The 18,147-nt window shown below is 54.2% G+C and overlaps 1 protein-coding gene across 2 annotated transcripts in view; it reads right to left on the bottom strand.

The window, feature by feature from the left end:
* ARFGAP3 (ARF GTPase activating protein 3) overlaps window positions 1–17,784 on the bottom strand; it is a 57,130-nt gene extending 39,346 nt beyond the window's left edge. Inside the window, exons 1-4 of one of the 2 annotated variants that reach the window (XM_075553532.1) lie at window positions 17,608–17,784; window positions 10,423–10,541; window positions 7,055–7,127; window positions 260–391 (exon numbers count right to left, since the gene is read on the bottom strand). In XM_075553532.1, coding sequence (XP_075409647.1) covers window positions 260–391; window positions 7,055–7,127; window positions 10,423–10,541; window positions 17,608–17,676 — 393 coding nt within the window. In that variant the 5' untranslated portion in view covers window positions 17,677–17,784. The remainder of the gene's footprint in view (window positions 1–259; window positions 392–7,054; window positions 7,128–10,422; window positions 10,542–17,607) is intronic. The other variant, XM_075553533.1, reaches the window with a different exon arrangement.
* Window positions 17,785–18,147: the final 363 nt, after the last annotated feature.

The raw sequence follows: 18,147 nt of genomic DNA, 5'->3' as shown, positions 1-18,147 counted from the left end.
CCCCTCCTGGAGATCTGCCAGCCCAGGATGGCAGCTCCACTCTTCCGGAGTCGGTCCCATGCCTGCAGAGGGCCTCTGAGTACACTGAACCAGGTATCCGCCCAGGAAATGGAGGCCCCCAGCCTTCTCAAAGTCTGCTAGCCCAGAGCCACAAACCGCTGCTGTACAGGGAGGACCGAGGCTTCCTGACTAAGTGCAGCTTCAAGGTAAACACCACTTTCCCAACTGGACAAGACCGTCCACCACACCCAAGACTCACGTCCGTGCCATGCTTCCGTGTGGCCTGCGAGGCCAGAGACTTGACTTTCTCCCTGTAGAGCTGGGCGGCCCGGCTGTTGTACTTGGCATTGGTGTCGCTGGTGGAGCAGCCGTGTTGGTGGAAGAAGGAAGACTGGAAGGACAGTGCCAAGGGAGAGAAAGGGTATGTGGACTCCAACCGGGCAACGGGAACGGCTCCCTCATGACCTCAGGGGACATTTGCAAATTACTACCCAGGGAGCACTCAGGAGCCCGGGTGGCACAGCGGGCAAGCGTTGGGCTGCTAGCCGCAAGGTCAGCAGTTCCAAGTCACGGCCCCCTCTGTGGGAGAAAGATGAGGCCGTCGCAGGAACCCACGGGGCAGTTCTCCACTGTGAGTCAGCAGTGAGCTTGGTTGTGATGAGCAAGTGAAGGCTCACTCCTTGGAAACAAATCAACATTTCCTTGCAGAAAGGGGACTCTCTCCATAGAGGCGAAAACAGTAATTGGTTAAGACGGGGCAAGGGACACCACCGGCTCGTTGTCACTGAGTCTGTGGACTCGGGATTTTGGACACCCTCACGCTGGCCCTGTTCCTGACTAACCACAACAGAGGGACGACAAGGAAGCAAAGTGTCAAACCAGGAGAAGGATGGGCCCCAAGCTCCTCATTGGGGTCTCGGCACAGAATTAAAGCCGACTGGCTCGGAATCTCTGCTATCCTTGCCAACTGGCCGGCCACAGGCGCTGTGCACTGAGCAGGAAGTTCTTGGAGAGCCAGTTCTGCTCAAATCCTCACTGCCAGGTCCTTAGTCACTGTCACTGTCCCTACTTTACACCAGAGAACCCGGAGCACAGGGAGACTGAACCACTTGCCAAAGGACACAGCGTGAGTGTGGGGGTGGGCCGGGGTCACCCAAGCAGAGGCCCCATTCTCACACCCACCACTGCTCAGCAAACGCCTGGCCACTGGCCTGGCCTAGCCTGCAAACCACTCCACTGGTTTGAGAGGAGAAATCTGCTCTCTCAGGTTGGGGAGGGGGCTCCCCACCCTGGGAAGACTTAGCTGTGGGGTCAGAGGAGTGGGTCTAGGAGCAAGTTTATGCCTACCACCATAATGGGAGAGGGATGCTTGAGACACCTAAGACGTGTACCCTTCACAGAGGGGATGTGGACACATGCACACAGTCAGATATTACGGTTGATTGATTGATTGTGGCCCTCTGAAATACATCCTTGCCCAATCAAACCTTTGCCGAGACCACTTCCAACCATGGGCCTTGACAAAGTCAGCACATAGAGGAGGAGCAGTCAAAGGCTCCACCAAGGAAGTCTCTCCCATGAACCCTTTGCAATTATTGGCCTGATATCATTATTGATCATTGTAGCTGCTCTCTGGTTCCTGATCATTTTGAAACAGTTGGAAACAACTGATGTCAACTGAGGAATATTCCCCACAAGTTGAGGTTACTTCCCTTCCTATGGTTTTGAAAGATCCATGTCCTGACTGTGTGCAAAGTGTATTGTATAATAAAACTAGAAAACCCCCTTAAGGAATTTATGTTAGATCTTGAGCAGGCTGAGCTATTGCAACCGAAACCCATGGAAATCTCAGAGGCTCGTTTGGAAGCTTTTGTGCAAGACCCTAAAAAAGTTTATCATCCTCTTCCCACGGTTTTTCCCTTTCCTTATATTGGTTACTGCACAGGGGGTAGAATATGGCATCCCCCTCCAGGAAATAACCCAAAGAGAAATAGAGTTCCTGGCCCTGATTTACATTACACAGGGGCTTGTAATGAAAATGGCATAAGAATGGTTAACAAAGAAGGTGTACAAGTTCTTTTTAGTAGTTTAAGTTTTATGGAAAGGTTAACAAGAGGAGGGCCTCCGTCATGTTTGAAATCCACTGAAGCAAAGCTACCTATTGTGAGGCAACTCACACTTGGTACAGAAAGACTTCTGGGAGTTTAATTTATGGGAACTAAGTGGAAAAGAAAGAACAAGAAATGAAAGCCCTAGAGGAACAGCTTAAGAAAGAACAGCCAAAGTCTGTCAAGTAATGTTTGATAATGAAATGTATTGATGCTGTATTGATTTCGTAGTTAGAACAATGCGCTCTAGTTGGATGAAGTGTGCTCAGTTATTGTTAGAAGGTTTATGTCTATCACCCTTGTAGTTGAGAAAGTTTTAGTTTCAAGATGTACTAATTTTTAACCAAGAATCATGATGTGATTGATGTAACTTGTCATGGTCTTGTGGCCTGAGAATTATTTCCTGATGTATGACCTCAGACCATAAGCTTTAAGCCAAGGAAAAGAATATATAAGTTGAAGCTTTGCATGAACAAAATTGGAACAGTCACCTGCAACCTTTGAGCCGTGTGGTTTCTGTCTCCCACTTGCTGACGCCGTAGCCCACCTTGAAGGACCCCCGGACCTTGCTGCAGCTGGACTGTGACAAACCTTACTCCTTAGGATTTGTCTTCTCTCATTAGGGGAAATGAAAATTACACTGCAAAGAATTTCACTCCTGAATTTGGCCAACGCAGGAGCAAGAGCAGGAAGTGGCTGAGAACCAGCCATCTGAAGGCCGTGGGACCACAGGCCCTTTCCTCTGAGGGACTCAACACAAGTTAGACTGCTTTTCAACCGTGGAAAATTCGGACCATCTGTTCCAAATGGCCCAGGATAATGAGATACACAAGCTGAGGCTGACAAAACCAATCTGGAATAAGGTGGTCCTTATCAGGATGCAAGGATAAGGGCCAATGGGAAAGCAGAATAGGGGCTGAGGTGACCCAATGGGGTCCTGCCACCCAACCCCTAAAAAACCCAATGTCATCTCCCTAGACCAATGGTTCTCAACCTTCCTCATGCCTGGCCCTTTAATACAGTTCATGTGGTGGTGACCCCGAACCATAAAATTATTTTTATTGCTACTTCATCACTGTCATTTTGCTACTTTGATGAATCAGGCGACCCTGTGAAAGTGTCGTTCGACCCCCAAAGGGGTCACGACCCACAGGCTGAGAACCGCTGCCCTAGACATTGTCGTCTTCAAATCACGAGGAGACCCACTTTGTGACTGATGCGCACTATGCTTATCAAGTCTCTGCTCTGCTTCCGGCCTAGTCATATCGTCTTGTGCTGCCTCCTTGTGTGTGTGGGTCCTCTGCTGCTGTGCTGACAGCCCACGCGGCAGACACTTGCTAGCTTTTCTCCAGGCGACATCGGCTTCCTTTCAACACGCAACCCTGACTTCTCCAGAGGGTTCTCTGGGCCAGACCCATGGAGCTGGCAGCCCGGCGCGCGCAGATCTAGTGAGTGTGGAAAGCCGTCTGTGTGGTACGGGGGTTACACTGAGTTGGGGTCTGACTGCACAAATGTCAGCCCTCTTGCAGCTACTCCGCTTTGTTCCCTGCAGCCTTTAGGAAAACCACGTGCTGGTGCAAGCAGCTTGTTGGGGAAAGCTGCAAACTAAAGATAGTGCTAAGTTTGCCTTTTTGGGAAAAAGACACCTGTGTGTGTCGTGCCTATAAATGCTTGTCCCAGGTCGAAGCTCGGGGTCCACACTCAGTCCTGGAGTGGCTCTTCAGAGCCGAGTCTGCTCGATACCCCATAACCCTCTTAAAGCTGTTCCTGGTCTCTGTGCATTCTGTTTATTCAACAACCTGCTTACAACCATCTACGGCATGTGAGAGTGCCCCATTAGTGCTCATGAGGCTGGGAGCATCTGGTCTCTGGAAATGATCAATTAGCTGCACATTCAAAATCTGAATTTTAACACTGATCACCAAGTTGACCACTGACAAGTTTGTTACTGTATTTGAAGATCTACAGAAGAGGTGGGTGTGGGGTTGGGGGTTGTTAATTTGCAGATTTAGATACTGATTCAAAAGCAAGCAGCTGGCAGCCTTCCAATCTCCACGCAGAAGAGTCACCCTCTCGGGTCATGTGATCTACCAAACAGCCTGGTGGTGTGTCTGTCTAAAACTTACGGTCCATTCCGCATGCCCTTATTTGTGCGTCTTAAACCACTTCTTCAGAGGAAGCCTCCCCTCGGCTGAGGTCAGTTGATTTATTCAGGGGAGAGGGGCACGAACAAAGAGGTCCTGCCATATAGCACTGCCCCATGGTCACCCCACACCCATAGGACTCGTGTACTGCTGCTCAGTGAATTTCAATGGGAGTTGGGAGTTCGTAACCGGAGCGGCGAGAAGGAGGGCAAACCAAGGAGAGTAGCCCGCCCTGGGGAAAGCACTGCACGTGACTCAGATCGACTCCCAGTGGGAGAATCTGTCCAGTATTAGCTTGTGAGTCCCGCCTTTGGACTGAGTTTCTTTGTAGCCCTCGGTGACTAGCCACATACTGCCGGCCACCTGTGTGGTTAGATTTCGTCTTTAGCAGGTGCGCGGCATTCTTCAGAGGCCACAGCAGAACTGGGTGGTTTGGAAACCTCACTTGAGGGACGCGGGCTTTACTTTTAACACCCCTAATCTGTTGCAGATGCCTGCTCTCCGGGTCTGGGAGTCAGGGGACCTGGGTTTTGCGTCTGTTTGTGACGTCTGAGTCCTGCGGTTCCCTGTGTCTAACCTCACTGCTTCCTGAAAGCAGGCTCAGAGGCCTCTCGTCGTGAACCCCCCACATGGCTCACTCTGAAAAGCTCTCCTGTAGCTGCATGCTGCCCTTTGCTCGACAGCTCTTCAACTCTACCACTGGCCAGGCTGACAGTACTACAGCACGACCAACTGTCTCGTGGAGTTAGGTCAAGTGCTCCTAACAAGCTGATAATGACGTCCCTGAAGTGGGCCAGGGACACACGCCAACATGAAGGGGCTTTGCGTTCGCGCTTGAACGTGAGCCCTAAACTAAGAACAATCAGTTCTTACGACTGGCCCTCATAAGGAGATGGCTGCAGGTGTGGGCGCCGCAGCAGCGGGCTGGAGAAATCAGATGGGGGCCAGCTTTCGGGAAGAAAAGCTCCAGGGTCTTAAAGGCTTGTCTTAAAACAAGCAGCCGTCTTGGATCAGAACTTAAATTCTGAGCACCCCGGTTTGCAGAAGGCTATGGATGACAGTGACAACCCAAAATCCATGTTCAGAGTCAGCCTCCATCGAGTTTCCTCTGGTCGCTGAGCAAGGGCGCAGACAATCCTGGCCTCCGAGGGAAAGCAGGGCACCGTGGGTCAGCCCCCCCTCTTTCCAGCCCGCCCTGGGAGGGGCAGTCTCTCTGAGGGGCTTGCCTGGGTGTGTCCTTGATGGAGATCACCACACTGGGGGCAGGGCAGGAGGTCACACAGTCATGAGTCATGTCCTCTTAGTAGCTCCCTGACTGCCTTGGTCAAGAGACCTTGGACCAATCTTGAAAGCTCCTCCAGCTAACAATGTATGCATCCCAACAGTGCATTCTGCTTCCTCGTCCCACCTGTCACGCTGACAGTTCCTTCCAGTCCGTGACGTATTTAACTAGCATCCTCCCTGTGGCTCCTCAGACACCACTCTGACCACATGCTAATGGCCTCCCTCATCTGGGTGATAGGTCTCTGTCTTTGTCCCTTAATAAATGCCTTCCTTAAATTATATTCGAGATTGGGGTCTCTTTTGTACCCTAGAGCAAGTGTTATCTAAGTCCACATGGAAGGAGCACATCAGCCTAGGTGATCCAAGGATTGTAAATAATAAAATCCAAGATCAGAGGTGGGAATTATATTTGAACTTTGTCCGTTGTAAACTCTGAGCGTCCAGTTTGCAGAAGGCTAAGGGTGACAGTGAAAGTTCAACCCCCATTTGCAGAGTCCCCATGCAGATTCAGTCTCCACTGCACTCCCTCAGGCCACTGACCAGGGTGTGAATAGGCTTGCCTTGGAGTGCTCTGCAAAGTGGATTAGTGTAGCTGCAACTCAAACTCCAAACTCCCTGCCATCAAGCCATTTCCGACTCAAAGTGTTCCCAGAGGTGGCTCTCGTGGGGTAGTGGTTACAAGCTGGGCTGCTAATCACAAGGTCAGCAGTTCGAAACCACCAGCTGCTCTGAAAGAGAAAGGCAAGGCTTTCTAATATAAAGATTTCCAGTTCCCCTGGGGAACACAGAGGCAGTTATACCCTGTCTTAGAGGATCACTATAACTGCAGATACAGTTAGGTTAAAATTTAACATTTTAAATAAATAACTTTTAAAAAATTTACATATTATTATTTTCCCTTATGACCTATTTTTAATTTGTTCTAATTTAATTTGTTCTATGATCTTCTGCTTTCTTTTTGGGTTAAGATATTTCTGTGTATTACTTTGCTGCTATTGCTGGGGGTGTTTGTATGATTTCTTTATATAAAACCTAAGACAGGTAATCCACGGGGACAGTAACTAGATTAATCGCTCTTCAGGGTTAAGGGGGTGGGGGGCTGGTGGGCAGCAGGGAGCGAATAGTCATGGGTCCCAGACTGTGGTGATGGTCACACACTGATTCGCATCTTTACAACACTGTGGGGACAGTCTGTTGTTGGAAAGCAGCTCCTGGTTCCCCCACATCACCACAGCCTGCTCCTTTTTCTCAAAGTGCTTATCACCCAGCCCCAAGCCCACACTTGTCCAGGGTGAGTACCAAACAGCTGAGTATGTCAGTTCAAAGCCCACCAAGCTCTTTTGTCCCACCTCCAACATGCCTGGAGGCCTGGCCTCCTGGATGAGATTCCTGGGCTAGAAACTGCGGACACAATGCAATCAAAAGGTTGCAGACATGCGCTGGGCTTCTCGACCAGTGCCACCAACCGCAGTGTGTGTCTCAGGGCACGGAGACAAGGATGGGTGCAGGAGAACTTACCGCGTTCGCATTTCCTCCAACTTGCATGCACCTCAGCTGAAACCAAGACCAGTTTGAATCCAGCTCTGTCGATCTAAGTGGAAAGTGGATGGCTACGTGTTAGTGGGCTGCTTCCCTGGGAGCAAGGGATCACACCCCAGCTTCCTTCAGAGTTCCTGGGTCTGCAGGACCCTGGAGGATGCCAAGTTTGTGTGACCGGGATGCAGGCTGCTAGATGCGAGGACCCCAGGTGGGTTCCCTCCAGGCTCCCTCCAGATTGACCGAGGCAACCCCCAACAGCACACTGATCTCACGTGGAGAAATGTCACCAAGTTGCACGTAAGCCACTGAGAGTGAGAGGCGAGGAGTAGGCAGCCACTCCAGTAGCCCCACCGGGCTGTGGGCTGCGTCCTGTGCCCTGGCTAAGATGGCTGGCTGGAGTCAGGGCAGCAGGAGTGCTGGCGTGGCATGGCGTGGCCTGACTAGTCATGCAGAGGGGACCAGGCCCTCGGAGCTACCCAAGAGGGGGGAGCCAAGCACTGCTCCGGCCACCAGCTGTCACTTCCTCTGGAGCTCTGTCTAATCCTGATGTCACATGCCTCTCCCTATAGCCTCGCTTCTCGGCTGACTCGTTCAGCATACGTGGAACGAGGGTGGTGAAAGCCCACAGGCCTGCCGCACGCCTTTCCTCGTCTCCAATCACTCAGCATGCCCTGGTTCTGTTCAAACCACGGCCTCTTGGCCTGTGTTCAGGTTCTGTGTGAGCAAAGAAAGTGTTTGGCACTCCCATCCTTCCCCATGCTATCAGGCACCAGGACTCACGGAGTCAAATGCCTTTGCTTCATCGATAGCGTTCTCTGCTTTCAGCCCAGATGCATCCCATGTCAGCAATGATATCCCTAGTTCCATGGCTAATTTTGAATCCAGCTTGAATTTCCTCCTTTGAAACTTAGAATTTCTGACGACTGGGGCATCCTGATCCCACGCTCCTTCATTGAGTAGCTACTCAATTGTTCTTTCTCTGGAAGAACTGGCCTGGCGCCACTTCCCATGAGCTCTCAGGCTGAGTCCTGTGCCCCACCAATCCCCTGCAAGGGGGCCGAGGTTAGCAAGCGGCTCCAGAGAGAGCTGAGAGTGCAAATCTCAACCCTGCCCCTTGACCTCCTCCGTCTGGCGGGATCCTGGGAGAGGCCTTTCATCTCTCTGCGTTTTCTCTCCTCGTCGGTGAAGCAGGGGTCGCGTGGGACCACCAGTTTCGCTCTTGTGGAAAGAAAATGAGCAAATGAATCCCTGAAAGCACTTAGGGCAGTGTCTGGCTCATGACACACTGCACCTGTCACCGTCCCTAGCACACCGCTCCCCTTGGTGTCCTCCACTAAGTGCAAGGGCAGAGGGGCAAGGGCTGTGCCAGTTTCCTGTGAAATGCCTAGCACGGGGCCGACAGGAGCTGAGTTTAAGTATGTCCTTGAATCGAGGCCACCAGCATTCACACTTGTGAGTCTCCCTTCCCACCCCTGTCTGTCTGTTCTACTGTGGGCGGCTGGCACGGTGCTGGCGGCTATGTCGTGGGCATTTCAAATGGCAGCACGGTCACCCAAAGCGAACAGGCTTTCCTGGAGCTTCGGGACGAAGAGCAGACTGTGAAGAAGGAATCGGCGCCTGTAACCGCAGGCACGGCATAGAGACAGGGTCTCAAACAGAAGGACAGCTGTGAGGACGGCGGGGATCACGTGGGTCAGTCATTTCTTCTTGTCCTGGAAACATGACTGAGCTTCCCAACCAGAAGTCGGTGCAGAGCTCCCCAGAGAGCTGTCTGCACCTCCTGAACAGCCCTTCACAGCCTCGCTCGCACGGGCACAAAGTTAGCCCGTCCTGTCGGGGCTTTTCATGCCCATGAGGAGTCCCAGTCCCAGAACCCACAGGGCAGTTCTACCCTGACCTACGGGGGCGCTAAGGCTCAGCTTGGATTCGATGGCGATGACGCCCCACCCTGGCCTAACAAAGGCAGGGCTAGGTCTCGTCCGCCTTGAAGCAGCTCATGAAATACTTACAGTAAACCTGAGAAGAACCGGAGCCGGAGGGAGAGGAACCCTGAGAAACGGACACCACAGGGCAGGGCAGGGGGGGAGCACTGGGCAGAGGTACAGGCTGGCAGTCAGCCCCCAGGGCAGTTTGCCACTTCCAGAGACTTCCTCTGTGGGCAGGGCAAAAGCACCGTATGCATTTTTCCTTTGCAAAATCTTCCACATGAAATTCTTTTTAAAAAGAAAAAGCCCCTCCATTTAAATAAGCAGCTCATTCATGTGAAATTGTCAACAGTGTTTATTCCTGGGGAAGAAAAGGGGCCACATGTCCGTCGGGGTGGGGGGCAGGTTCTACAGGGCAGACTTCCACTTTTCACTTTATTTGCTTGGATTCCTCGCCCCCTCCCACCGACCCATCTCAAGCCTACGGTCGCTGAGTCGGTTCGGACTCATAGTGGCGCTGTAGGACAGGGCAGAACTGCTCCTGTGAGTTTCTGAGACTGTCACTCTCTATGGGAGTCGACTATTACACAATACCAAAGGGGAAAGAATCGTGTTCAAATTCTCCATTCTGACTCCATATAGGATTTTCAAAATCACTGCCTCGGTCAGAGACACAGCTCTACATCACAGCAGATAACAGTCAAGTGTTGATATCAACTCAGCTGGGCCAGGATTCTCAGTGGCAGGTAAGACGGCATTGTAATCCCTCATGATGAGATCTAATGTAATGTAATCATCACCAGGCTCTTGCTGGCAGGCGCTGTCATGAGTTTGAGGGTGTGGCCTGCTTCCAATATATGTGGGCACTGTGGAAGAGCTTGTTTGCTTCTTGCTGGGTCTGGATGCTGCAACTGGATTGTCATCTGACCTATGTCTTGTTGACTTGAACCAGCGGCCTGACATATTGCCTGCTGGTTCTAGGAGGCATCAGCAGCCTCCATCAGACCTACTGACCTAGGGTTCTGCCTCCTCTGTAGTCCGCTGCCTGCCGGTCTTCAGTCCATGGGCCCACAGCTACGGAGCCAGGAACACCCTCCAGCCTGAGATCTGAGCCATGGACTTGGGATTTGCCGGCTGCTACAATTGTGTGCCATTTCTCTGTATCTACGCACATGGCAATGTCGCTGGTTTTGCTCCTCTGGAAAACCCAGTATAAGTCAGTAACTGAACAGAAAAATCATCCTTCAGCCCAGCTTATGTCATTCTGTCTCCATAACTCACAATTCACCTCTCATCCTGTTTAATGTCAAGACAACCTGCAGGGGGAAAAGGGAGGGGAGAGGCCCAGGAACCAACACCACCAACTCCCACCTCTACCCCTGCCCCCACCCCATGCCTGACCATGAAGAGAGCTGCACTCACCGGATGAAACTCAAGTGGACACCGAGGGATCGATGGGACCCTGAGCAGTCGATGCAGAGAAACACCCCATACGTGATGCTGGCCCAGCTGGGGTTCTTAGCGCCACAGTCGAAACATATCTGAAGGAAAAACAATTCCGTGATGGCTCCCAAGGACTCCACAGTTTCCTAACTTTTTTCTTTTAGTTTTCATTTTCATTGCCTTGATAAATCTGATTTTTACCAAGGAGGGCTTCAAAAAGTTTGTGGGAACCATTCCATCATCTTTTCCGCCTATTTTCCCACAGACTTGTGCAGTGTGGGATACAGAAAAGTTATTCCTCAGGCTGTCCCCCCATGTGATATGCCAAGCCTAAGGTGCTGCTTGCTCACACATGGTCCATGGACTACGCTTGGAGGTCAGCTGCTTAAAGGCTATCTCCCTGGGGGTTATCAGCCATCTAGAGCACTCAGACCTGTAGTCTGTCCCATCCTGGACGGGGCCCATTCCCTGCTGATAAGGATATGGATTGTTCCCCTGAAGGAGAGCTCAAAGACAAGGTCAAGCCAACTCAGGGACGACCAAGAATAGGCTGTCATCTTGAATTTAAAGTCCGCCCATCTTGTCACGTGTGTAGCCCTGGTGCCTCCCCTTCCTACTGAGTGCCTCCCCTAGCTCATCCCCTCCTGTTGCACATCTGCCTATTGTACAGCCCCTTCCTGTTATGATGTAATCAGGGGGCCTTCCACACCCCCTAAGTGTATGTAAGTCTTGATTGGAAACAGATTCTCTCCCTGTTGGCTGTTGGGAGCATGGCCGTCCTAGAGGTGAGCACTGGCAAGCTTTATCTTCCCTGACATCTCTTTAATCTTACCCCTCCCTCCATCACACAACTGCCCCTTAAACCCACCTATCGTGGGGGCTGGTACCCCACTGGGCAGCCCCTTACACCTGTCTTTGGAGTTGGAAGCATTACACATAAACTATTTTCAGATATACTTAAATACCTCCATATGTTTAAAAAAAGCATTAGAAAATCATCACAAATCATTTTTAAAGTACGGCCTTTAAGTATGGTTTACTATAACCCGAACCTGTCATTTCTAGTAGTCCAATGAGTCCTCCTGTGCATTACAGTACACGACTTTGCTCAAAAGCCACCTAAAGTTGACCTTTTGAACTATCTACGGGTCTTAGAAAATATCTCACCTAGAGAGGGGGGCTAGAAGTCCTCAAATGTCAACTGCTCCTACTAGGTGTGGAGCGAAGGGCATGTGGGCTCACCGAGCTCCTCAGGCTGGCTGGCTCCTGTGGCATCAGCAGGGTCCCACTGGCCACACAGATGAACTAGCCGTGCCGCCCCCTGGTCTCCCCTGCTCCGAAGGCTCCCGCATGGCCTTCCGCCCACCTTGGACAGACACTCTAGACTAGGGAACCCAGTGCTTCTCTCCCAGCCAGAGGAGGAGGGCAGAGTAGTCGGTCTCCAAGACGAGGCCCCCCGGCCCACCTCCTGGGAACCCACCCTGTGTTTCCCCCTCCCTGGCTGTTCCAGGGCGTCTGTGCCAGGACATCCCTCCTGAAATTAAGCTGTAAGAGACACTGGGGAGATCATCTCTATCTTGTTCTCTCCCCCTTGGCTCCCTAGCTCTGGGCCAAGCCACAGGCCACGTCGCCAGGACACGTGGCGCTCCTCGTGGAGGGGCCCCCAGTAGCAAGGAGGCGAGGCCTGTGTGAGCTCTCAGACCCCAACCTGACTTACAACTTGACCCCAAAGTTACCATCCCACTGAGCCGCCCCACAGGCCTGACCCTCAGCCCTCTGGCTGAGACAACAGTTGTTGTCAAAGACAGGGTGTCTTGCTGTGGTGTGACTGACACACACAACGAAGAAAGCTCCTTGGAGAGGTGCTGGGTGCCCCATTCTGCCCGGGGCCACTTCAAGATGCTTAGTCACACAGCTCACTGCCCAGGTGGGGGTACTGGGGGTCTGCCCAGGGTCAGGAAGCGCAGCAAATGTTTGCAGACAGGATTGTTGTCTTTTTCCAGCCCCCACCAAGCCTAGAAGGCCAAGCCCTCCCACCACAGTCACCCAGCACAGGGTGCCCACCACTCCAGCCAGCTCAGTGGGGATCCCCGGCCCCTCCTGCCCCATTGAAACCCAGGGCCCCCCGGCCTCCCCTGACTGGCCCTTGAATAACACGGGGCCTCTCCTGGAAAGAACATTTCCCTTCATCAAGTTCTGAACCGCAAAGCAGTGAAGTTCTGCTCATGGAAGAATTGTTTTTCTTCTTCTCCCTGCCCCACCCCACCCCCCAAAAAAGAATGCTTTGGAAGCCCTTTATCAGCAGACACACCTGGGGGAAACCTGTCCATTCTAGAAAGATCTGGCTTGGAACCTACTGAGGGCAGCAGCAGGCGGGAGAAGACTGGGTGGACTCAGAAAGCCTGCCCTCTCCCCAGGCTGGCTGGAGGGCAGCATGGACGAGCAGGTGTGGGCCCTGGGGCGACAGGGCACGATGGTGCCATTCCATTCACCTCATGCGATTTCCTTTTTTGTCATGCGTCTCATTTTTGTTGTTGTTGTTATGGAGAAGATACACAGGCACACACACACACACACACCCCAATTCAACAGCTGCTACACGTACCCTTCGGTCACCGGGGACACACTTCCAGATGGGCAACTGCTCTCCTCCCCCCGCCCAATCCCATCCGCCTCCATCAACATAAACTCACAGCCCTCAGTCTCCCATCGAATCTTTCCAGTTGCTGTTGTCACTTGGCTCCCACACAGGCAGCTCCTAAGGGAGCAGGCTGCACTAGGAGGCATCTAAGCCCTTAAGGACAGAGCCTACAAAGGGAGTTAGGAGGCAGGGTGCCTGGAGGGACAAAGGTCCTGGAAACAGAGGGAGCCACAGTGGAGGTCGGGTGGGACCAGAGCAGTGGGGTCTCTCCCGAACCACCGACTAGGCCGAGGGCTTTCACCACACGGCTTGATGGTTGGCCACCTGAGTCTATCACTAAATGCCAATACAGGTGGGGTCGACGGTCAGGGTGGGAGAGCCAGCAGGGTCCAGGAACTGGAAGTCTCACTTGCAGCGTACCTGCCTGGACTGTCCTGTCCGGGTGGGAGCAGGGTCGGCACCTCCCTTTGAGATGGATCCCAGACCAGAGTCCAGCTCTGCCTTCCCAGGAGGGAGCAGGGCAACAGCCTCCAGGGTGGAACAGAAATCCCTCCCTCCCTCCTTCCCTCCCTCCGGGCTATTTGTTTTGCGACTTGGGAGCACAGTACTGTAGAAATTACAACAACAAACTCACTGCCAGGTGGATGCCAACGCCTAGAGACACTAGTGCACAGGGTCGAGTTGCCCCTGTGGGTTTCCAAGGGGAGTAGAAAGCCTCATCTTTCGCCCCCGGAGCAGCTGGTGGTTTCAAACTCCTGGCCTTGGGGTTAACACATGGGCATTTAAGCAGTGATTAAAAGGTAGGTTTTTGGAAGTCACCTACCAGCTCCAGGAGAAAGGGCTGGTGACCAGACGGCACCAAGGAGGACGACGTGACACGGAGCAGGGCTTCAGTCAGGCGCACTCACCACTATCGTCTTGGCGACAGGTGTTTCTCCCTGGCAGGGCCAGCAGCCCGGGCAGGTGTGGGGCCCAAGCAGTCACACAGCGGCCGGCACTCGAGCCTCAAGAGTTTGTTCACAAGCGGCCCCCGCGCTTTCATTTTGCACTGGGCCCCATAAAATGCACATCCAGTCTGACCCCCATGTTAGAGAAGAAATGGTGGACATGGTGACACAGCTAAGCAGTTCCTCCAGAGTGCTCTATCCCCACCACACCGCCCCTCACATGCCACCTGCGTGTGCTTCACCTTCCAGGCCACAGGTTTCCACACCCGTTAGGCCTTACTGCCAAACTTTTCTTATTAAAAAAAAAAAACAACTCAGCGCCCCCTTCGAAATTAAAACCTTTTGAAGTAGGGCCCCTCCTCCAGGATACAGTGTAGGCATCTGATTCTGCAGGCCCCTGGATGGTTCCAAAGGAACCCTGGTGGTATAACAGTTACATATGGAACTGCTAACCTTAAGGTCAGCAGTTCAAAACCACCAGCCACCCCTCGGGAGAAAGACAGGGCTGTCTACTCCTGTACAGTGTTCCAGTCTCAGAAACCCACAGGGGCAGTTCTACCCTGTCCTACAGGTTCACCATGAATCAGAACTGACTCAATGGCGATGCGTTTGGTTTGGGTTTGGCTGGTTCTGGGAGCTCCAGGGGGTGGTCTCACCCACTTGGGGGACACCCAGCTCTAGACCATCGGCTCCCCTGCAGGTGAGAACCACATTGTTTTCCTCACCAGTGCTTCCCATGGTGCCCAGCACACGCACCACCCCCAGGAGGATTTGCTGGATGAAGAACCCATGCAATCGGCGAAACACTATGGCAACAAGAGGGGTGCAGAAACAGATGGACGCATGGAAACCACACCAAGCAAAAGCCTGACAGGTGGGAGTGGGGATTCCAGACCCAGAGTCAATGCGTACAACGGACGCACCGCCGGAGGGAGGAGCTGCTCTTGTGGTCTGAAAGTGATCCACCCTCATCCATCTTCTCGGTGCCACAAACCATCCCGCATCAGGCGGCTGTCCGAGGTCTAAAACGAGCCTTCATCTCTCTCTAGGCAGGAGCCTCCGACCCAGGACCAAATGAACTCACCTTTTACCGAGACGTGGAGCAGACGGTGTAGAACATTAGCAGCCGGGCTTCCTGCCCTGCTTCTATTCGTTCGACTGTAAAAGTTCATCTGCCTAGGAGCATGCCCTTCTGCCCCCGCAAAGAGTGGCAGTCTCAGACACCCACAGGGGCCGTTCTACCCTGCCCTGGAGGGTGGCGGTGAGTCCCCAGGGACCCCATGACACTGTTTGGCTTGTGAGTTTTAAGCCTCATAATGCAAATCACAGCTCATGCTTACTGGTGGCTAAAATGTACAGGGAGGCCCCAGGAGGGCATAGCAGCTGCATTTGACAGGTAACCAACCTCAAGGAGGGCGGGCCACACCCCACAGTGGCACCACGGGAGAAAGGCCTGGCTGTCTGCTGACGTAAAGATGACAGTGGAGAAAGCTCTTTGGGGCGTCTGACCCCACTGGACCCCAAGGAGCCTGTCTGCCGTTCGGAGGCAGTCAGCACCAGTAGAGGGCCACTCCTAGATGAACTCACGTCATCGAATGCTCACAGGAACGCTGAGTCCCACTTTCAGATAGGGACATACGGTGCAAAGTGGTGACCCTTGAGGGGGGCTCGCGGGGGGCAGGGCTAGAAAGTGGGTGGGAGGGACATACAAGCAAGCCCACACATGCCCCTCAAAAGTGTTTCTCTTGGCTGATGGAGCCCCCAACACGATGGCCCGTAGACACCCTTCAAATCTGAAGCTGAACCCACCGCTGGGGGCCACCTTTCAGGAAGGGGCAGACAGGCCTATAAAGTAACATCACCTGGAATGCACCCCACAGAACAGTTGCCCCTCCGAGACCCAGAGGGAAGTCCTTGTCCAAAAACTGAGCTCAAGGCCCAGGAAGGGGCAGGGAGAGGGGTGGATGGACACCCAGAGACAAAGTGGGGAGAGGGCTGTTACCTCGAGGGGACCACAACCACTGTCCCCAAACAAAATTTAGACAATCTGCTGAAACGAATGTACTGTGTAAACATCCACTCAAATCACAATAAAATGTTCACACCAGAGGGGGAAAAAAGGAGTTGGTGTGAAGACACTGATGTCACACTTAGAGAGGGCACCCTTCCTGAGGTGAGTGTAATCAAACAACACACGGGGATCAGATCCTGTGATAACGACCGCAGAACAAAGTCTCCCTGCCTCCGAGTGTAAGGCAGAGCCTAACCTGGCAAGCTCCACAGCCCATCACTCTCTAATCTCGATCAATCGAAATCGGAAAACCAAGACGATGCCAAAGGAAAGCACCAGGCAGGTGCCCAAGCGCTCTCTTCTCTGCTTCCGGCCACCGAGCATCACCCCCAAGACACAGTCTCCAACTGCCCGGCTAAGCCTGTGAAAGGATGGGTGTCCCCCACCGGCAAGTCGCCCTGGTAGTCCAGAGAAAGAGCACGGAACCCCTTCCCCCAAGGCTGGTGGTTGGGACGCCCAGCAGTGGCTCCAAGGAGATGGCTCCTGGCCACCAGCTTCCGGGGAGATGACCACTGAGGAAACTCCTGCTACACATGAGGTCACGTGAGCTGACCTGACGGCACCCAGCCACCACCATCACCGCCACCAGAAAGACACAAAACCACCCAAACTTGGTTCACTCCGGTTTTCCCAGGCTCAGGCCATGCTTGCTAACAGCTGTTCACTTGGGGAAGGGGAGAGGGGGGCAGGGCCAGTCCGGGACAGAGGGACAGCCTGGAGGGGTGGGGAGAGTCCACTCTCCCTTTGCACTCCGACCTGTGACACTCAGATGACGGTGTCACTCTCCAGATGATGCGACATCCTGTCCTCGACACACCTCACACCTCCCGCTAGGGGCAGAAAGTTGTCCGGAGAAACAGCCCCAACGCCTCCGATCAGAGAAAGGGGCGGGTAGGGTTTGTGATAAACTTTCTCCGGCAGCCATGGCCCTGACCACTGGGCAGCTTTGTCAGTTAGGAAAAATGTCTCAGGGACCCTCCTCAGGACCTGCGGGGCGGGGAGTAGGGGTGGGGCTGGGTAGGTAAGGGCAGCTGTCCTGATCAAGCTGCCAGTCTGACCATCTGGGTTTCTGAGGCTCGGGTCACCAGCGGGAGAGCTATGGGGAGTAGGGGGAGCTCGCTGGGTGACAGGTGTCCTGTGACATCCTCCCCAGCCCTCTCTGGGGAGCGTCCCCGCCCCACTCCCAGGAGCCCCGAGCTCACCCCCAGTGTCCACCTCCTCCAGTTCCCTGAAGAACCCACACGTGTACCCCCTACCCCGAGCCCTCCTGAGCCCCCATTCCCGGTGGCAGGACCGCACAGGTGGCTGCCCCGAGCCCCGGAATCCCCCCGAGCCCCACGGGTGTGCGTCCCCGCCAGGCCCCCCTCGTTCGGGGCAGGCGAGGCTAGGCCGCCGCGGCCCCACAGTGCGACGTGTCACAGCCGGGCGGCTCCTCCTCCCCGCGGGGGCCGGCGGGGTCCGGCCCGGATGCCTAGCAGGCCAAGACGCGCCTGGCGGGCCGTTACCTTGTTGGTGGGCACTGAGCGGAGGCGCTTGAAGATGGTCAGAATGTCCTGCTTGCTGGGGTCCCCCATGGTCACCAAAGAGCCAAGGCGCAGCGGGCTCTACCAACCTAGAACCGCCGGGGAGGAGCGGTTGCCGCCTCCCGGACACCGACGACGGCCGGGGGCGGGGCTGCGCGTGACGGCCAGGACCCGCCCCCGGCAAGCCGCGCCCTCGGCCCCGCCCACAGGGGAGGCGCATGCGCCGCTCTCTTCCCTGGCGCGCGCCCACTGAGGGCCGCTGGCCCCGCCCTCTGAAGCCCCGCCCCTCCGATCTCCTGTGCGCATGCGTGCGGGGCTCGTGCGCCTGCTCGCGCTTTGGCGCGCTGGCCGGCTTCGTAGTCCGGTCGCTGGGCGCCCGGCCGGAGTAGAGAACCACGAAAGCGGGTGCTTTGCACCGACGGAGGGCCTCCGTGGCCAAGGTGTCCCACGTCCTTCCCGCGAGGACAGCACTTCACATGCCGAAGGAGGAAACTGAGGCCCTCTCGCCGCCCAGACCCAGAC

The sequence above is a fragment of the Tenrec ecaudatus genome, chromosome 6 (assembly GCF_050624435.1).
Source record: "Tenrec ecaudatus isolate mTenEca1 chromosome 6, mTenEca1.hap1, whole genome shotgun sequence".
Taxonomy (NCBI): Eukaryota; Metazoa; Chordata; class Mammalia; order Afrosoricida; family Tenrecidae; genus Tenrec; species Tenrec ecaudatus.
This window is presented reverse-complemented; position numbering and strand designations above follow the sequence as displayed.